Below are 21384 nucleotides of genomic sequence, written 5' to 3'. Positions count from 1 at the left end.
CATGCTCATGCTGCTTCAGATTTCCATGTGGGGAGGGAGCTCTTGTGACCCCCTGACAGACACTTCCTTGCTGAGACATCCTGTTTATGATCACTGAGGCCACTGCGGGCTGCAGGACAGTGTTCTGCTCAGAATGTTATGGTGGGGTAAAGGCATGTTGAGGCATTTGGTGTTCTGGCTGCCATCTGACTTCAAGCACACCAGCTTTTTAAGAACTGTTGTGTTTCAGCCCATGGTGGTTTCTGGTAAAGATTAGCCCCGTGAGCTACAACTTACTCCCTTTGTTATGGGGAAAGGAAGGAGTGCATTATATTTCTTAATTTTCGTAATTACAGTTGGGATCACATTTAGAGGCACAAGATATCTTGTATATCGTCTCCTAGAATCTGCAGTTCTAACCATTCTAACAATAGTTTTCTTGAGTCCTTTGTGTGTGTGTGTGTGTGTGTGTGTGTGTGTGTGTGGTTGTCGAATTCTTGAAAATGCACTGTAGGCATTGTGACAGTTCACTCACAAGCCTCTCCTAAAAATAGGGCATCCTCTTGTATAACCAGTCTTCATTATCACAGTAAGAAAATTAACAATTTCATATCAACTAATATCCAGTTTATGTGAAAATTTCCCTATTGTCCTAAAATTGTCTATCATAGTTTTGCTGTTTTATAAACCAAGATCTGATTAAGATTCACTACAGGGGCACTTCGGTGGTTTAGTCAGTTAGGGTCATGATCCCAGATTTCATGAGATTGAGCCCCACGTTGGGCTTTGTACTGACAACACAGAGCCTGCTTGAGATTCTCAGTCCCTCTCTCTGTCTGTCCCCTCCCTGCACGTGTGTGCTGTCTCTCCAAAGAAAGTAATAATAAACTTAAAAAAAAAAGATTGACTTACTAATTTTGTTGTTTCTTTAGACTCTTTTTAAAGAAATGTATTTTTGTTTTTGTTTTTTTTTTTATTTTGAGAGAGAGAGAGAAGGAGAGCATGAGCATGGGAGGGACAGAGGGAAAGAGAGAGAAAAAGGGAGAGAGAGAATTCCAAGCAGGCTCTGCACTGAGTGCAGGCCCTGATCTCACAACCATGAGATCGTGACCTGAGCTGAAATCAGGTGTCGGGCTCTTAACCGACTGAGCCACCCAGGTGCCTATAGACTTTTTAAATCTAGAATAGCTTCCCTTAAAAAAATTTTTTTTTATGTATAACATTGACTTCCTGAAGAGTGCAAAGCACTTGTCTTGTAACAAGATGTTCCATACACTCATTCCCTTTGAAAATAGCATTTCCCTACTTGGTGTCAGCTTAGTCTTAAGGTGACCAAGGGCCAGGTCAATGGTGCTGTGTGCAGTTCTCAATCTTAGTGGTCAGGTTCTCATCTGTTTGTTTAGCATGATTTAGAACACCAGAGAGACCCTGATAGTTCTGGAACAAACCAACTTGCCTTTTGAGGTTCCTTTTGACATCGAGGTGGCACTGTGCAATCATTTGTGTGTATCGGGACTGGGCACTTTGTTTGAAGCCCTTCCCGGATGTGCATTCACTTAAAGGTTGGCTTGTCTGTGCTTGTTTTTTGTTTTGTTTTTTTACTGTTTATGTATTTTAGAGACAGAGCACAAGTGGGGGAGGGGCAGAGAGAGCCGGAGACAGAATCTGAAGCAGGCTGCAGGCTCTGAGCCATCAGCACAGAGCCTGATGTGGGGTTTGAACCCACGAACCATGAGATCATGACCTGAGCCGAAGTTGGATGCTCAACCAACTGAGCCACCCATAAGCCCCTGTCCATGCTTGTTTTAAAAGTGCTTTCCCTAAAGCATAACGAAGAGTGGTGGCTAGAATAAGGAATCTCTGATTTTCAAGGTTATGCTTCTTTAATAGCAAAAAAGCTTCAAACAACAAAGTAAATCTCTTGTTGACAAAATTGGTCAAATGGATTGAATTTAATCAAGGCATAAAATGCTTGTTTGAGGTCACCTTATCACTGGCTGTCCAGTTTCCCCATTGTTAATGTGAAACGGTTTCCTTTCACGATGCTGTTTTCTAGAAAATGACTATTTGCTACAGTTCAGGAATGTAGCTAGTCATTGCCATTTCCTTCATCTGCTTTTTTTTTAAAGATTTTATTATTCAAAAAAAATTTCTTTTTAATGTTTATTTGTTTTTGACAGAGAGAGAGAGAGAGAGAGAGAGAGACAGAGCATGAGCGGGGGAGGGGCAGAGAGAGAGGGAGACACAGAATCCGAAGCAGGCTCCAGGCTCTGAGCTATCAGCACAGAGCCTGACGCGGGGCTCAAACTCACAGACTGTGAGATCATGACCTGAGCCGAAGTCGGGTGCTCAACCGACTGAGCCACCCAAGCACCCCTTAAGATTTTATTTTTAAGTAATTATCCGACAGGGAGCTCCAATTCACAACCCTGAGATCAAGAGTTGCATGTTCCACCTGCTGACCAGCCAGGTGCCCCTGATCTGCCTTTTAAAAATTTTATTTTATTTTTTATTTATTTATTTTTTAAGGTTTATTTATTTCTCAGAGAGAGAGAGAGAGAGAGAGAGAGAGCGCGCACACACAAGTAGGGGAGGGGCAGAGAAAGAGGGAGACACAGAATCTGAAGCAGGCTCCAGGCTCTGATCTGTCAGCACAGAGCTTGAACTCGTGAGCTGTGAGATTATGACCTGAGCCAAAGTCGGATGCTTAACCAACTGAGCCATCCAGGCACCCTGATCTGCCTTTTTTAATACTTTCTGTCCTTGTGGAGAAAACACACCTTAAAAAATATACATATGTACACACATACATATATGTATTCATAGGTATATATTTTTTGCATTTTTTTGTTGTGGTAAAATATACATAAGATAACATTCCCTATGTTAACTGTTTTAAAATGTACCATTTAGTGACATTAAGTACATTCACCGTGTTGTACAACTGTCTCTACCATCCATTTCCAGAATGTTTTCATCTTTCCAGACTGAAACTCTATACCCATTAAACTATAGCTCCCCATTTCCCCCTCCCCCAGCTCCTGGAAACCTCCATTCTCCCTTCTGTCTCTATGAATTTGCCGACTCTGGGTACCTCATGTAAGTGGAATCATAAAATATTTGTACTTTTGTGTCTGGCTTACTTCACCTAGTAAAACGTTTTCAGTGTTCGCCCATGCCATGGCATGTGTTAGAATTTCATTCATTTTTAAAGCTGAATGTATATACCCCACGTATACACCACATGCTTTGTCCACGCTTCCGACAACGGACATGTGAATTGCTTCCACCTTTAGCTACTGTGAATAATGCAACTGTGAACGTGCGTGTGCAGGTATCTGAATCCCTGCTTTCAGTTTTTGGGTATATACCTAAAAGTGGAATTGGTGGATTGTACAAGAATTCTGTGTCTGCTTTTTCTCTTTTTATCAGTAGGAGGGCCAAGTGTCATTTTGGGCAACAGAGCCACACATCAGGCCACATGGGTAGAGCCTTAAGATTTTATCTTTGTCCTGTGGTGAGACCGAGGGCAGGGGCAGTTTTCTTTCTCTCTTGTGTGGCCACATTGCTTCATTTTTGCCTAGTGAACCAAAGTATAGAGAACACTTCATCTTCTAGTTTCTAAAAGGATTGAGAGTGTTTTTGTTTTGTTTTGTTTTTTAATTTTATCTTTTGGACGTTGGCCAGATTGCAGTTACCAGCCGGTTGGCACTTGCAGATCTTACTCACTGAGACCCATTCACTGAAAGGATGGAGGGCTGGAGTGAGGCAAACTTACAGCCACAAACAGATCTTTGTGGTGGGCTTGCTTGCGGGGTTAGGTATGTTGAAAGCATGCATCCGTGAGCTAAGCGGAAACCTCTATTAACACCCATGTTCTGAGTAAAGCATTCACTGCAGAGCAAGCCTTAAGCACCCTTGTGAGGAGTCTGGGGGAATGATTGTGTCCTTACAGTTAGCACAGCTGTCAGAGAGTTCACAGAGGCTGGGTGGGGTTCAGCCTCCTGACCAACGATGGTTATTAGCCAAGGTGGGCCAACCCAAGCCCAGCCTTGGGTAAGTAGCAGAGTAAATGATTTCTCAAGCTGTTGGAATCAGATGGACTAGGTATTTGTGCATATCTTAAGTCCATATTTATGTATTAAGTGACCTGATCATTACATACATTCTAAGCGAAAGAAGAATGTAGAACATAAAAATTGAAAACCCTGCTTCCCAACTGCTAATCCCATTCTTTCCTTCACAGTCCGAGGTATTTCTTTCCTGCCTTTTTTCTGTGCCGAAATGAATTCCAACTATGTAGCTTCTTCAGTTTGCATTTCTTTTCTTTTTTTAAAATTATTTTGAAGCTTATTCATTTTTGAGAGACAGAGTGTGAGTCAGGGAGGGGCAGAGAGAGAGAGAGAGAGAGAGAGAGAGAGAGAGAGAGAGAGAGGAAGACACAGAATTCAAAGCAGGCTCCAGGCTCTGAGCTGTGAGCACAGAGCCTGACGGGGGCTCAAACTCACGAATGGTGAGATCATGACCAGAGCCAAAGTTGGACACTTAGCCAACTGAGCCACCAAAGCACCCCTTAATATCATCGGAAGCCCAAAACATAATGAGCAATAGCAGTTGGTAGATCTTACAAATATTTTTAAAATATTGAGCAGGCTGCCAGAACCCAAGGCAGAAAATAGCAAAGTGGAATGACTTTGGGGTTAATAAATACAATCTTTTTTTTTAAAGGTGTATGACAGAATATTAGCAAATAGCAATATATGATAATCATTATTCAGCATGATCAGGCAGAGTTTGTTCCAGGGATGCAAGGCTGGCACACTAGTAGAAAATCAGTCAAAACAATCTACTACCAGGGCACCTGGGTGGCTCAGATGGTTAAGCATCTGACTCTTGATTTTAGCTCAGGTCATGATCTCACGGTTCGTGAGATCAAGCCCTGAGTTGGGCTCTGCACTGACATCACAGAGCCTGCTTGGGATTCTGTCTCTCCCTCTCTCTCCATCACTCTCTCTGTTCAAGCAGGTGCATGCACGTGTGCTTTCTCCCTCTCTCTCTCAAAATAAATAAACATCAAATAAAAAATCTACTACCGTAACAGGCCATAAAGAAGGAAAATCACAGGGTCACATCAATTGATACAGAAAAAGCATTTGACAACATTCAACAGGCATCCATGATAAGAACTCAGAAAGGAGTGCCTGGGTGTCTCAGTTGAGTGTGTGACTCAGGTCGTGATCTCAGCCGGGATCCAGCCCTGTCAGGTGCTGTGCCTTCCCATAAAAGGGAAAATATAATATGTTGGACTTCACCAAAATTAAGAACATAAAAAATGTCATGAAGTGTGGCCTGTGCCTTGAAGTCTTGGCATGGCACATGAAGATTGGACTGTGTTGCTGAAGCTTTCTTACAGTGAAGGCACACTCCTGGATGACTCCACTCTCTCGCAAGACAAGTGCCCTTAGCCTCCACCCTGCAGGCCACCTAGACACCATCTCAAACAGAACTCAAAATGCTGTGGAGACAATGATTGGACTTTACTTTTAAAAACTATTTATTTATTATTTAGATTATTTTATTTTATAATTTTATTTTATTATTTGTTTCCTAGAGAAAGAGAGAGTGAGTGAACAAGGGGCAGAGAGAGAGAGAGAGAGAGAGAGAGAGAGAGAGAAGCCCATACAGGCTCTGCACTGTTAGCACAGAGCCTGAAGCAGAGCTTGAGCTCACCCAAAGTGGGGCTTGAGCTCACTTGATGTGGGGCTTGTACTCATGAACTATCAAATTATGACCTGTTCCAAAGTCAGATACTTAACTGAGCCACACAGGTGCCCCACTTTAAAAACTTTTTAGGACAATTTAAACCTTTTTGTAGTTAAGAGAACAAGAAGACAAACTTAAGGCCAGGAGAAAATATTTGGGAGCCACATATCCAACAAAGACCTAGTATCTAGAATAAAGAAGGAACTCTCAAAACTCACTCGTAAAAAGAATCCAATTACTAAATGGGCGAAAGATGTGAACAGACATTTCACTGAAGGGTGTGTACAAATGGGAAAGAAGCACATGAAAAGATGGTCAGTATCATTGGCCATAAGAGAAATGCAAACTAAAACCATTACACATCTATCAAAATGGCTAAAATAGAAAGTAATGATAATACCAGATGCTGGCAAAGATGCAGAGAAAGCAGATCTAGAGCACTCATCCATTGCTGGTGGGAATGTAAAATGGCACAACCACTCTAGAACACAGTGGGGGCAGTTTCTTAAAAAGAACTAAACTTGTAACTACTATACAACCCAGCAATTGCACTCCTTGGCATTTATCCCAGAGGAATGAAAGCCTATGTTCATATACAACCCTGTACACTAATGTTTATAGCAGCTTTATCAGCAATAGACCACTGGAAACAACCCAAATGTCCTTCAGTGGGTAGATGGTTAAACAAATGGTGGTACATTCATATCATGGAATATAACTCAGCAATAAAAGAACAAACTATTGATACAGGCACCAACCTGGGTGAATCTACAGAAAATCATGCTTAGTAGAAAAAGCCAACCCCAAAAGGTTACATGTTGTGTGATTCCATTTATATAACATTCTAGAAATGATAAAATTATAGAGATAGAGAACAGATTAGTGGTTGTTAGGGTGGGAAGAGGGTGGGGTGGGAAGGGAGTGGGTATGGCGATGAGAGGGCAGCAACATGAAGGATCCCTGTGGGGATGGAAATGTTCTCTGTCTTGACTGTGTCAAGCTCAGGACTCTTGTGATACTGTAGTAGAGTTTTGTACGATGCAACATTTGGGGAACTGGATAAAGGTATTATTTCTTTCACCTGCAGGTGCGTATCTCAAATTATTTTGCTCAGTCATCTCAAAATAAATAGTTTATTTAAAAAAATAATGATTGAATGCAATTTTTAAGCCTTTCAAGCAATACAGAATTGTCTTTAGTGAAAAATGAGCTCTTCTCCCATACCTCATTCCTCCTTCCCCCGTGTCACCTCCCTCAGGGCAAACCCCACTGGTAGTTACTGTGTTCATTTTTCATAGTTGTAGAGACTTCTACTGAATTTCTCTCAATATTTCAGAATTGGATATCACTTAAATAACAAGGACAAAATTAGGGCTTTTGATCTGTTTGATAATCCTTGTCACAGATGTTCTCGTATGGTAGCTACAGGCTTGGGTCCCATCTCTCAGTTCCCCCAGAAGGAACAGAACAAGGGAACACTGTGGGTGATGGCCTATGTCAAGGCCCCCACCTAACTTGTACTGTGCTTCTGTAAACCTGACAGGAATCGAGCCTACTGGAAACATGGTAAAGCAGCCAGCCAAGTTCACTGTGGACACCATCAGTGCCGGGCAAGGAGACGTGATGGTGTTTGTTGAGGACCCAGAAGGGAACAAAGAGGAGGTATGTTGGAAGACGCTGCCACTCCATGGAACCTTTGGGGCTGTGACAGGGCCAGGGACCGTGCGTTCATTTTCTAAGAGGATCCTGTGGCTTAGAGCAGTCAGAGTAATTGTCCCAGGACTATGCCTTGAAACATAATAGAAATCAATACCCAAGGACACAGTGTTTAATAAAATAAGGGATACTTTGTATTTAGCAAAGGCCTTGTAAATTGAAGTTTCAGATGCTCAAGACCAGAATAACAACAATACTGATGCAGTACAATACAGCCACATACTGTTGCTTTACTCTCTTCCGAGACTGACTATCCTTGGTTCCTACCTCAGGGCCTTTGCCCATACTGTTCCTTCTATTTATCTTCGTAACACTGGATTTTATTCCTGGTGCTTAGCACCATCTGAAATTCTACACTTACTGGTATATTGTCTGTTTCTCCCACTGACGCAGGGACTGTGCCTGATTTATTTTTGGTATCTGACACTAGGCCTGGCATTTCATAAACTCTTTTTTCTTTTTTTAATGCTTATTTATTTTTGAGAGAGAGAGAGACCAAGAGAAAGACACGGAGTGTGGGTAGGGGAGGGTCAGAGAGAGAGGGAGACAGAATCTAAAGCAGGCTCCAGGCTCCAAGCTGTCAGCACAGAGCCTGATGCGAAGCTTGAGCCCACAAACCAGGAGACCATGCCCTGAGCCAAAGTTGGATGCTTAACCAAATGAGCCACCCAGGCGCCCCCATAAACTCTTAATAATTACTGGACCAATAAAGGTTTAAGTTACTCGCTTTATGGTCCCTCTCATCTAGTGAGTTCCAGCCCTGAGACAGTGGAGAGTTAGGATTTGGGTATACATTTGTGCTACATGACCTTGTTTCTGTGACTTTAGGCTGCTTCTTTCCTGGGGCATCCTTTAGAAGTGATGGTGCAGGAAATCACCAGGACAGGGTCTTCACCTGGCACCTTGTGGCAGGGCCTTGGCTGTCATAGCATACTTTTACTGACACCCATCACCTTCTCTAACTATTGCTCATTTTCTGTCCTAGGCACAAGTGACTCCAGACAGTGACAAGAACAAGACATACTCTGTGGAGTATCTGCCCAAGGTCACCGGGCTGCACAAAGTAAGATGAGGTGTTCTGGCTGTTGCTTTGACTGCTCTTCTGGGCTTGTTTCAATATGTGTCTCTTAGGAAGGTTGAATTCTACTAGGTTCTTTGCAATGTCTTAAGATTTTTTAAACTCCATCTGGGTGACAAGTGGTTGTAGCTGCATGCTTGGAGTATAGGTGCTAAGCTGTGGGCTCTTTATCTTTAATGCTTCCTTAAGTACTCCTGTTTGGGGTGCTCCAGAGCATCTATAAGTATTGGGGCCTAAGTGTGGAGAAGGCCAGTTGAATATAGTCAAAGCCAGTGTCCCAGTCATGCACCTGGAAAAATGCTGGGGGTCTGGTCCCCAGGTTCTTCATTTCAACAACATTTTGAGTTCTATTTGAGTGGGTGTCCAGTTGGCCTATAGGACAGGAGCCAAGGGAGCCTTGCAAGAGAGTAGGGTGACCCAAGAGTGTGCCTTTCCTTGAAAGAAAGCCTTCAACAGCACACATGGGCCTATCCCTGTGTACCATGCTAATATTTTGAGACCTGGACCATACTACCTTGGTTGTTAGTGAATTCACCTGGAATCATGGCTATAGATTTTTCTTACACCTTTAGGATATCACAAATTTAGGAGAAAAAAAATCTTGAAGGGAGCATTTATGATGTAATTAATTCTGTCAATTCATATGAAACCCAACTCCATGCCCCTTCAAATTTAAAAGATGAGAGCTCCAACTCAAATTTTATTTTTTTTTACTTAAAAAAAATTTTTTTTAATGTTTATTTATTTTTGAGAGAAGAGAGAGACACAGAGCATGAGCAGGGAGGGGCAGAGAGAGAGGAGACACAGAATCTGAAGCACGCTTCAGGCTCTGAGCTGTCAGCACAGAGCCTGATTCGGGGCTCGAACCCACGAGCTGTGAGATCATGACCTGAGCTGAAGTCGGACACCCAACTGACTGAACCATCCAGGCGCCCCCAACTCAAATTTTAAATGAAAATCTATACTGTATCTCAAATTTATGTATCTGAGAGTGATTTTTTGGTCCCATGAAAAATATTTTGACTCTGGGTTTGAAATCCTGGAACTATACCTTGTACCACTAGGGGGGTCAGTGGCCCCTTCTGCAGCTGCTTTCAAGGGTCCCATGTCTACAGATTCAAGTATAAGTATTTGTTCATATCCTATTATATTGGCTAGCCATAACTGATGTAAGCATTTTTAGTTTGCTGAAAGCATGATGTCCTAGGCCCAGCCTTGTGTCCAATGGAGCCAGGTGGGAGTCCCATTCAAGTTGCTTAACCAGGGCCTCTGGTTCCAGCCACCTTTGTATGTATAGTTAGGAGGATGGAAGAGAAGATTGTTAATGCATGTGGCTTCATATGGTGGTCTCCCTGGGCAGGGAGAAGTGACTATATCTCATCTATCTGTCACCCGCAGGTTACAGTCCTCTTTGCAGGACAGCACATCTCCAAGAGCCCATTTGAAGTGAATGTTGACAAGGCGCAGGGAGATGCCAGTAAAGTCACTGCCAAAGGCCCAGGCTTGGAAACTGCTGGAAACATCGCCAATAAGCCCACCTACTTTGACATCTACACAGCAGGTATTGTGGACCAGGCTTTCTTCTGGAGCCCAAGATGATTCTCAGGAGCCCCAAAGGTTTGGGATGCCTGACCTTTTGTCTTTTCAAACAACCAACAACAAAAGTGCCTTTTTCCAAGTGTGTTGGTTATGTTTATAGATTTTCCTAAAAAAATTTTTTTACATTTATTTATTTTTGAGAGACAGAGAGTGAGCAGAGGAGGGGCAGAGAGAGAGGGAGACACAGAATCTGAAGCAGGCTCTAGGCTCTGAGCAAGCTGTCCACACAGGGCCCAATGTGGGGCTCGAATTCATGAACTATGAGATCATGACCTGAGCTGAAGTCGAACACTCAACCGACTGAGCCACCCAGGTGCCCCATGTATTTATAGATTTTACTAAACCAGCTTTTCTTCTTTAAGATCTTACACTCAAGCTTGACTTTAGTTATTAATTATCAGGTAACTTCTGCACACATTTCTGACTTGAATAACCGTTGCAAAGAAACTAAGTTTTGAGAATCATCTGCTAGACCAAATTCTATGCAAGGCCAGGGTGGGGGCTGGTGGGGAGGAATAAGGATAAGGTGGGGAGGATAAGACACGATTCTTGGAACATCACTTTCTTTTCAGTGTAGAAAACTTAGAAAATATGGAATGGGAGAAAAGGAAAGTTTATGACCCTCCTCCCCCAACCAGAAAACAGTTGTTTGCGTCTTGGCATGGACTTTGACCTTCAGAGTACCTGTCTCCTTCGGTCTCCATCTTGTACCTGAGCTCATCCACAGTGAGTGTTCTGACAAGGTGACCTGGGCTCACAGAATGCTTGTTCTCTCCTAGGTGCCGGTGTGGGTGACATTGGTGTTGAAGTGGAGGATCCCCAGGGGAAGAACACTGTGGAATTACTGGTGGAAGACAAAGGAAACCAGGTGTATAGATGTGTGTACAAACCAGTACAGCCTGGCCCCCATGTGGTCAAGGTCTCCTTTGCTGGGGACACCATTCCCAAGAGTCCCTTCGTTGTACAGGTTGGGGAAGGTGAGTGCTGGGGTGGCCAAATATATCTGCTTCTGGCATTGAGGCTGACGGTGTGCACAGCTGGGCTCCGAGGCCAGGGGTATAGTGGGGGCCACACTGGACTCGCACCTGTCCCCTTTCTGCCAGGTCCCCTTTGGTGGGAAGTGGCTTGCTTTGTCCTCAAGATATTAATATGAACATCTTATTGTGAGCTGTGCGCTGACCTAAGTGCTTCACTTGTATTAATGCATTCAGTCCTCCCCACACACTCGTGTCAGAGGGTCGTCACTGAGAGATGCAGGACTGAGGCCATTTGGGCAGTTGGTGTCTGTGGCTGAGGTTGGCACCTGTGGCACTGCTGGTGCCCTGTGGCCTCCACTGCTTGGCCTTTACTGGCCGTCAGGCACTTAGCATGACTGCATCTAATCATCACACCAACCGGTGTGTTTCAGGTGCTAAAATTATCTCCAGTTTTCAGGTGGAGACACTGAGGTTTGGATAACATAAAGTATCAGTGAGTACGGACTAGGCATCAGTAGAAGTAGAACTCAGGTCTCTTTTGACCCCTTACCCATGCTGCTAAACCCCTTCTGCAGCCAGAGCATGCTTTTTTCTCTAACGTCAGATCCCTTTCCTTCTGACTTTGTTGTTCTTTTGTTTTGTTTTGTTTTCCAACTCTGTTGCCTTTTCTAACCAATACTTGCCTTTCCCTGTTCTGTCCTCTGCATCTGCATCCGTAGAACTGGCTTCTTCTCTGAATCCTACCTCTGGGTCAGCCTGGACCCCGAAGCTGTTGGCTTCCTAACTGAGAGCACTGGGCCAGAGGCATCTTGCTGGGTAAGGGCTGGTCGAATGGGACTTCCATGCCAGTTCCCTGTGCTACCTGCACACATTAGCTGGGCCTGTGCTGTTTGTGACCTCAAGACGTGACAGTGTGGGGGTCAATGTTACTTGTCTAGCTGGACCCCAAACCTGCTCTCTAGGTACATTGAAACATGTCCAAGACATCTCAAAATGGTGGAGGACCTGGTGGTTTCTTTCAAACTCTTTAGCTCCATTTAGTGTTTATATGAACTGAGCAGTTACCCTTTTGATGTTGAGACTATTACCCATGTTCAGAATTTCCATGAGTGTTTGGTTGTTTTTTTTAAGACACATAAAAACCCTCCGAGGGAAGTCCTGTCATCCTGTTGTGACTTATTTCTGGTATGACCGACTTTTCTCCTTTTGACAAAGGAAAAAAAACAAGACCGACATATTCATAAATAAAAGTCTCTTTGACATATGCAGGAAAGAATTTTTAACAGCTTTCCTGTTCTAATATTGTTTTCTGATTCCCTCTCACTTGTGGACTACATTTTTCACCTTGCATATCCATCCATCACTTGTACTATTTAGTATTTAATTGATAGAGTTTTTCTTTTGATGTACTCACCTTTCCACTACTTAACTGATTTCATATAAAAAAAGAATCTTCATGCCATTTTCACAATGGAAAACCAGTGTCACTTGCCATAAAGTGTGGCCATAAAACTTATGTTCATCCATGAACCAGCTAAAATAATCTCCAACTCCTAGGATATGAGTATATCTTTTCGGGAAGCAGTTGTTTGCCAAATAGCCAGCTGAGAACATTGCAAGGTGGAGGCGCCAGAGGAGGAATTCTCTTCCTTCTATGCAGTAAAGAGTTTCATCCTCTGGAGTCTATGATCTCACTTCTAGCATATAGAGAACTACCGAATGTGCAGTGTCAGATTTGGAAAGGAAAAGCTACTTAATAAACAACGTGACATTTTGCCCATTGCTTTCTCTTTTCTGTACATAATAGAGTTGCCCAAGTTGGCAAAGAATTCCTAGGGTACAAGGATGCATTTTATCAACCATGGGACAGTAGTTTTGTGGGCCTGTCATGTAAGAAGTACCAGAAACTACCTTGGTCCTTAATTTTTAGACTTCTGACTTCAGGTTTTTTAAACTAGATCCAGAAATCAAATGGAGAGTGGCGTTTACTGCTAATTGTTGCATTTATAGCCACCCACATTCTGATTACCTGGTGACAGCACTAAAATATTTGTCTGCCATGGCCAGGGTGGGGTTGAATGGGTCTCTTTTTGAGCTGTCCTCTGGCTCTTCATGCGGAAGACGATCACATTTCGACTTTTAGAAATGGCTGATCTGAAGTTGGGAACGTGGTCAGATGTTTTCAAGTGCTACATTTTTCAAATAGACTTGAAAAAGTTTGGTCTTCCCAATTACTGGGCCCTTGAGTATGGCAATGAGATTTAACTCTCCTTCACTACCAAGAGGATAAATGCCAGGATTCAGCGGGTTCCAGGAGCTCAGCAAATGCATGCTGTGCTTCTCCTTCTTTCTGTGCCAAAGTAACTGCCCCCCCGCCCCCACGCCCCTACTGTCCCTCTGCGGTGTGGCTGGACAAAGTTATGTTGTGTCCTTATTTGCTAGCCTGGTGTGTTCCCTGAACGGGACCCTTGGCCTCAGGCAACTGCTGCAGGCGCTCTGTGCAAACATTTTCTTGGCGGGTGGCTCCAAGTTACCTTGGCTTGCTCAACTCTAGCGAATGAAAGGTTGAATTGATGTCAAAACTGTGTTTGCAGCCTGTAGTCCAAACGCCTGCCGGGCCAGTGGCCGAGGCCTGCAGCCCAAAGGCATCCGCATCCGGGAGACTGCAGACTTCAAGGTTGATACCAAAGCTGCTGGAAGCGGAGAACTCGGTGTGACTGTGAAGGGTCCTAGTAAGTGCTGCTTTGTTTCCTCATCTCAGGTGTGACTTTGGCTGGCTTTGCAGCCATAGCATATGGATTTCATCCCACAGCCGGTTTTGATTGATCCCAGAGAGCTATGTCAAAGAGTTGAGGCAATCTGGGCTCCATGGGGATTGGTTGATTAATTACGTCTACCCTGGATACAGGTGGGAACAGTGGTAGCTTGACCGCCTCACATATTAAGGCTTCTGGGAAAAGAAAAAGCAGTGATGCAATAGAGTTTGAGAAGTGCTCTCCTTGGAATGACAACCTGAAGTGGCTTATTTTTTATTTGAGGAAACCTAGGCTCGAGAGAAAGGGTCTTGCCCAAGGTCACACAGCTCATAAGCATCTGGGCTGGAATTCAAGCACAGTCTCTAAAGCCAGTAATTTTCCCACTACAGGTTACATTTTATAGATGATGAAATTATGCCAAGTACCTAATTACTATGATCAGTGCTTATAGAAGGAGAATAAAATTCCCCTAAGATTAAGTTTTCTTTGTAGATAACTGCTGTTCATGGAGGGGTGGGTTGCACTCTGCAACTCATTCTTCCTCCCTTTTTGGGGAGGGAGACCGCAGACACAAGGTCAGGTGTCTGCTCTGCTTGTGTTTTCCCCTGCCGCAGATAAGCAGCTCTCCATTGCTGGCTGTAGGTGTAGCAGCCCTCAGTGGGAATGTGAACTTCCTATGCCAAGGTTTCTCCCACCCTCTGTGTTCCCAACAGGCTGGGGCAGGAGTGTTCTGAGCTCCAGGAGGTTAATATTTGATCTCAGAGCACCAAGCTGCGAGGAGGGCTGTGCTCTAAGGGTGGCCAAGGTTCTAGACTGCCCAGACCTGGAGCCAACCTACTCTGGGGCTGCCCTCCTTGCTGGCTTGTTGCTACAGGAGCCAAGGAGGCATTTTCTCTGACCTTGGATTCTCGCTTGACTAAGTGGCTTTCCCAGCCAAACCTCAGGGCTCAACATAAAACAAGTTCCTACCTGATGGCTCAGTCTGGAGTTTGTGGTGCAGCATCTAAAACCTGTCCTCTTGTGGAGAGCATACAGGAACTTTCTCACTTTTGTCGTCCAGCTTTGAAAAAAGATGTGCGAGGGCAGTAATTTATGCCAGAAATTCATGCCAAATACTCCTAAGGGTTCTGTCCCTCCTCAGTTTTGTGAGAGGCTAAGACAGCTAGCTATGATCGTTAAGGAAAATTGAGATAGGACTAGATTTGTCTGAATATAGTCCCAGGAGGTCCAGGACCTTGCGGCCTTCTTTTAGCTCAGCGAGCCTACTAATGCCGTTTAGCTGGGAAGTCTTCCTTTTCCCCACACTTTGAGGCAGAAATGGATCTATTTTTAGGCTTGGATTAATCTCCTAGGTTTTGAGGGTCTCACACTCTGAGGCAGCCCACTTCGTTTCCCTCTGTGGCTTATGTCTTATAGATATTGCTGTCTTTCTGCTCTCGTCTTTTGGATGCTTGTTCTGAGCCTCGAATTGCATTAGAAAGATGGTGTGCTTTCTTCCCACAGAGGGTCTGGAGGAGCTGGTGAAACAGAAAGGCTTTCTGGATGGAGTCTATGCATTTGAGTATTACCCCAGCACCCCGGGGAAATACAGCATTGCCATCACGTGGGGGGGACACCACATTCCAAAGAGGTGAGTCTCCGGCTGGAGTTGCGTCTTCTCTGGAGGCGTGCTCAGTCCAGGGAAAGAGATCTGCTTTGTTGAAAACTTTTTTTTTTTTTCCTCATAGCAGCACACAGACATTTGGCCTGTTCTCAAAAACAGCAGAAAGTCACTGTGGTTTCGGCTGCCTTGATTTAAATCAAATGCTGGTGGTTTGGGGCTGGTGGAGGGCAGGGGGTGGGGGAAGCAGGGAAGTCAGAAGGAGCAGTAATAGAGAGCAAATGGGCTGTGTGTCTATATACCCTTATATAAACTAAGATTCTCTTTCTTTCAATGTGTGCCTCTGTTCAGGAATGCCACGGGGGTAAAGTCTGCCATGGTTTACATTAAAATTCTCTACGTGAGTGCAGTCACGAGCCAAGGGACGCAGACTCCAGCTTTGTCTTGTGGGCATCACAATTACCCTCCCCTGTTCATGTGTTTTCCAGCTTTCCTGGGGGCAACTTTAAACTCTGAATAAATTCCATTTACCTTGAGAAATATCTGGGCATTACAGGGTTCTGAGAATCTAAGCAAACTTTTTTTTTAAGTTTATTTATTTATGCAATCACTACCCCCAGCATGGGGCTCAAATGAGCCCCGTGTTCTACTGACTGAGCCAGCCAGGCACCTCTCTAAGCAAACTTTCTTTTTTTTTACTTTCCCATATCAAAGTTAAAGTGTATTCATTCATGTAGGAGATAAAGCCTATTCAACCTAGTTTTCTTCTTTATAAGCAGGATCTAGAGAAGTATGCCGTCTCTTACCATCCAGAGCTCACAGTCTGGTGAGGTCTACATTCAAGGGTGAATGATCAGAAGGATATTGCAAGGCAGTGTGTCTTGAGTGCCCACCCAGTGGCCACCTGAGTGCCCCGAGGCAGCCACAGTCCTTTATATTGTTGACATAACAATGACCGTGGGGGCACCTGTGTGGAGGAAGGGGTTGGCTAGATAGACATTGGGACTGTAGGTAAAAGGAGTGGAAAAAATATGTGCAAACAACTTATGGCTGTTTGTAGTCTCTTCTTTGTTCTTCTTTAATGCTTTTTCTGTTCCTTTTCTCTTAGCCCCTTTGAAGTTCAAGTTGGCCCTGAAGCAGGCATGCAGAAAGTTCGTGCATGGGGCCCTGGCCTCCACGGTGGGATTGTCGGGCGGTCGGCAGACTTCGTGGTAGAGTCCATTGGCTCTGAAGTGGGGTCTTTGGGTAAGTGGAAGCAGCTGGCCAGCGGCTTCTGGAAAGCTGAGATTATATGAGGCCTGGTCCCAATGTCAGGCTGAGAATTGAGTCCTCCTCCAAGCTTCACTACCCTTAGCCCCCTTGCCTCCTGACCATCCGTGGCCAGCTCTGGATACGGCTGCGGGATTGGGATTTTCATTTTCCTCTTGCCCTTCAAGTTGCCCTCTGCCTCTTCATTAATTCCAAGGACAGAGGTTTTCTACGGATGTTGTGCTTGAAACAGCGCTTGGAACATAATAGGCACTCTGCAAGTAATTGTTGCCTGAATTCTTAGTTTAGATGAATGAATAAATTTTGCTGAAATTTGAAATTTGGAGAATAAATGTTCTTTGGAGCATAACAGAGTATATTTTATTTTACTTATTTTATTATTATTTTTTAGTTTACTTATTTATTTTGAGAGAGAGAGAGAGAGGCAGAGATAGGGGGAGAGAGATGATCCGAAGCAGGTTCTACACTGTCAGAGCAGAGTTTGATGTGGGGCTCGAACCTACTAACTGTGATATCATGATCTGAGCCAAAGTCAAGAGTCAGATGCTCAACTGACTGAGCCACCCAGGCACCCCGATTTTAAATACATATCTGATGTAAATAGAATCACTTTAGATCAGTGGTCAGCAAACCTGCTCTATAAAGAACCAGATAGCAAATGTTTTAGTATTGTAGGCCGTATTCTCCCGGCTGCAACTGTTTAAGTCTGCAGTTGTAGCACAAAAGCAGCCATAGAAAATATAGAATTGAAGGAATGCGGCTGTGTTCCAGCAAAGCCTTATTTACAAAAACAAGTACTAGGTCAGTTTGGCCCACTGGCCATAGTTTGGTGACTATGTGTTTTAGGTAGTAAAAATAAGCAAACCAGAAAAAATAAGAAATCATCTTTAGTGTTTCCTTCTAGAGGGATAATGAGTGTTTTGGTATGATATTAAACCTTTTGGCATATCCTTCCAGACGTTTTTTCTGTACATTCACACCTAAATATTGATATGCCACAAAAAATATCTAGGGGTAATCTTTGTATCTTGTGCCTCAGATAAATATAGGCCATGTCTTGATTTTCCATGACTTCTTTGGACTTCCATTGCATGGATACGTCTACCATTGGGCTTTCCTGATATTTCCGTGGTTTTCTTAAAGACACAGTGCTGAGTACACATACTTAGTACCTTTGTTTACACATATCCTTGATTATTTCCTTCAGATGAAAACCCGGAAGAGGATTTGGTGGGGCAAGGGTGGGCATTGATTTAAGGTTTTGGTTGACCTTCCTTATTAGATGATGTTTAAAAGAAAAACAAAAAGCATAGTATAAAATCCAGCCCTTCCACCTCTTGTAAAGGCTCAGTGGGCTTGTTTTTGTAGGAAAGGGGCACAGATTTCAGTCTTCTGGCTGATACTTGGGTTTGAGGGAGTGAGTTGGTAGTAACATAGAATAGGTTCTTTCCACCTTGTAACCAGGGGTCCTTCTCACCCCATCCCCCAGGGTTTGCCATCGAAGGCCCCTCCCAGGCAAAGATTGAGTATGATGACCAGAATGATGGCTCATGTGACGTCAAGTACTGGCCCAAGGAGCCTGGCGAATATGCCGTTCACATCATGTGTGATGATGAGGACATCAAGGACAGCCCGTACATGGCCTTCATCCATCCAGCTGCAGGAGACTACAACCCAGATCTGGTGAGTCTGTTTGTTATGTTTCTGTGCTCTCTTCCTGGCTCCTGACCCTCTCTATGGTATCCAGAGACATGTTGAGGGATGGCAGAGAGGAGCCATTGAGAGTTTAGGAAGGACAGTGGTCTGAGCTGGGACCCTGGTAATACCACTTAGTACTTTCTTAATGCCGGGCAAGTCTCTTATGTCTCTCTCTCTCTCTCTCTCTCTCTCTCTTTTTTTTTAATGTTTTTATTTATTTTTAAGAGAGAGAGAGAAACAGAGCATGAGCAGGGGACTGGCAGAGAGAGAGGGAGACACAGGATCCAAAGCAGGCTCCAGGCTCTGAGCTGTCAGCACAGAGCCCGATGTGGGGCTTGAACTCGCAAACCGTGAGATCATGACCTGAGCCAAAGTTGGACATTTAACCAACTGAGCCACGCAGGCGCCCCCTCTGACTCTTGATCCTTTCTCTATAAAATGGGAATGATAGTAGCGTCTGTTTCCTAGGATTTCTGGGATGATTCAGGGGATCTAACATACATGAGGACAGTCCTTAGCCCAGTGGCTGGCCCATCCAGGGGGCTGCAGAAGCTGTTCTTCATAAATTAAACATGCTTTTTTCTCCCCAGCTCCCTTCTCTTAAATTGGAGCAGTGTTTCTAAGAGCTTCTGTCAAACTCTTAGGAGGCTGATAAACATCAAGTCTGAGGCAGCCTGGCGGCCAGGTGGAAGCTTCCACACTCCCATGTGTGCTATTGTGGCCCACCCGGGCAGCTGTTTGTAGGCTGATGTCGGTCTGGACTAGTTGCTATCCCTCTTTGGCCAATTGCTGGTCTTTTTTCCTCCCTGGGAGCTGCAAACTTTTGGAATGTCTGTGGTGAAGGTTCTGAGCCCCTGTCAAAGTGAGAACACTGAAACTGGGCATGGCTGGAGGTCCATGTCCTGGTCACTAGAAGTTCTCTATGTCAGCTCAGAATAAGGCAAGGAGCCCCAGGCTAGTTTGGGGCCTGGGTTTTGAGAATTTTCTTCCTCCTGGGAGGTTAAAGATACTATTTATAATTTTTGAGTTACAGCCTGCTAGAGCATTTTCCTTCCATATCCATCCTGTTACATAGGTACTGTGAAGCCAGACACGGGTTGTTTTGTTCTTGTCTCATTCCCTGGTGGTCACTGGTCATTATGTAGGGGCATTGTTGGGGCATGGCACAGAAGGAGAATTATTATTGTCCCTTTGCCCCAGGTCCAAGCTTACGGACCAGGTTTGGAGAAATCTGGCTGCATTGTCAACAACCTGGCTGAGTTCACTGTGGATCCTAAGGATGCCGGAAAAGCTCCCTTAAAGATATTTGCTCAGGTACGTTTCCAGGGGCCACCTGTGCAGATAACTGTCAGGTGACAAGATCTGTCACTATAGTGGCAAGTTGCTCAGTTCATCTGACCCTCAGTTCACTCATCCACACCTTGGGAATAACACGAATATTTATCTCATGGGGTTATGTGAGGATTAAATGAGATTCTAATATGTAAAGCAAGGTGATTTTCTCATCTTTGGGTTTTATATTCCTTGGAAACAAGGCTTGATTTCACATTTCCTTGTAAATGTCCTTCAGTGTGGCTGAAGCTACCTAGTCCATGACAGGAGGTTTGTAAACAAGAATTTATTAAATATATTTATCTAACTTAATTGAATTTGGCCCAAGGATTTAAATGCCGGAATTAAAATGAAGAAGTATTAAGTGGCCATGGCTTTATTTTTGGGTCATTTGCTTTTATTAAAAACAAATAAAAGCAGGCAGTATTTTATCACTTGTGGTGATTGCATTGTGAGAATGTGGCATATCATAGTTGCTCCGTGAAGATTTGTTGGATGGGTGGTGACTTGATTGTCTTGGGAAGCCATGGTGACCCTGTTTGATGAAGACAGTGTGAGGGGCCAGTTTCTGTTCTTAGCCTCTGCTCTTTTGCAGGATGGGGAAGGCCAGCCCATTGACATCCAGATGAAGAGCCGAATGGACGGCACGTATGCCTGCTCGTACACCCCGGTTAAGGCCATCAAGCACACCATTGCCGTGGTCTGGGGAGGTGTGAACATCCCTCACAGCCCCTACAGGGTAGGTTGTGAGACAGAATCCTGGCCATTGTATGAAAAAGCCAAGTCCTGTGGCAGGTCTGGGCTGTATGCTGGATGGTCAAGGAGATACATCCTTGGTGGACCTTGACAGATGGAGTAGTTTGAAGGGCAGAGTACTCTAGATTGTCCAACAAAACTATTTCTAACAATGTTAACTAACAACGTGTCACTGGATCCAAGTGCAGGAAAACTTGGTTATAACTTTCTCCCATGTCCTCTTTAGGTCAATATCGGGCAGGGTAGTCATCCCCAGAAGGTCAAGGTGTTTGGGCCAGGCGTGGAGCGAAGTGGACTGAAAGCAAATGAGCCTACTCATTTCACAGTGGACTGTACCGAGGCTGGGGAAGGTGAGAGGAGGCTTCCCCCGGTGCAGTCATTGTTGCTTCTTGAGGAAGAACATTCTTTTCATAATGTTTGAAAGGCAGTGAACTTTGAGCCAAGAAATAGTGCACCTGAATAGGTAATTGTTCACCTAATGAGCCTCTGTGTCAGTTTCTTGGTCATATCTTTGCTAATCTTCCATCCCGTCTCCAAATCCCTGACTTAGCACCATCCCTTTGTCAGGTTTGTTACTGGAAGCTTCCCAATTGATTTTCTGGGGCGTTAGGTGAGCTGAGCTGGAAGTGATTGCATGGGACATGCTGTTTCTTGTACGCTGGTGCGCTCATAAGCTGGTCTGTTCCAGGTGATGTCAGCGTTGGCATTAAATGTGATGCCCGGGTGTTAAGTGAGGATGAGGAAGACGTGGACTTTGACATTATTCACAACGCCAACGACACGTTTACGGTCAAATATGTGCCTCCTGCTGCCGGGCGATACACTATCAAAGTTCTCTTTGCATCTCAGGTGTGTGTTTGG

General features: G+C 44.3%; 1 protein-coding gene and 1 long non-coding RNA gene across 7 annotated transcripts in view; one reads left to right on the top strand and one right to left on the bottom strand.

The window, feature by feature from the left end:
* Positions 1-21384, top strand: part of FLNB (filamin B) — a 140232-nt gene that overhangs the window by 60957 nt on the left and 57891 nt on the right. For all 6 annotated transcript variants that reach the window (XM_015065296.3, XM_027039074.2, XM_015065294.3 and 3 more), the window contains exons 5-16: positions 7286-7404; positions 8444-8521; positions 9935-10097; positions 10915-11112; positions 13707-13844; positions 15372-15498; positions 16577-16713; positions 18227-18420; positions 19636-19749; positions 20363-20506; positions 20750-20873; positions 21212-21372. In XM_015065296.3, the coding sequence (XP_014920782.3) occupies positions 7286-7404; positions 8444-8521; positions 9935-10097; positions 10915-11112; positions 13707-13844; positions 15372-15498; positions 16577-16713; positions 18227-18420; positions 19636-19749; positions 20363-20506; positions 20750-20873; positions 21212-21372 (1697 nt within the window). The remainder of the gene's footprint in view (positions 1-7285; positions 7405-8443; positions 8522-9934; positions 10098-10914; positions 11113-13706; positions 13845-15371; positions 15499-16576; positions 16714-18226; positions 18421-19635; positions 19750-20362; positions 20507-20749; positions 20874-21211; positions 21373-21384) is intronic.
* Positions 13838-16367, bottom strand: LOC113593579 (uncharacterized). The gene is made up of 3 exons (XR_008297109.1): positions 16275-16367; positions 14838-15614; positions 13838-14062 (listed from the first exon to the last, which is right to left on the bottom strand). It is a non-coding gene; the product is annotated as an uncharacterized LOC113593579 (long non-coding RNA).

Source organism: Acinonyx jubatus, chromosome A2, assembly GCF_027475565.1.
Source record: "Acinonyx jubatus isolate Ajub_Pintada_27869175 chromosome A2, VMU_Ajub_asm_v1.0, whole genome shotgun sequence".
In the NCBI taxonomy this organism is placed as follows: domain Eukaryota; kingdom Metazoa; phylum Chordata; class Mammalia; order Carnivora; family Felidae; genus Acinonyx; species Acinonyx jubatus.
Note: the sequence above shows the minus strand (reverse complement) of the source record. Positions and strands in the feature narration are given on the sequence as shown.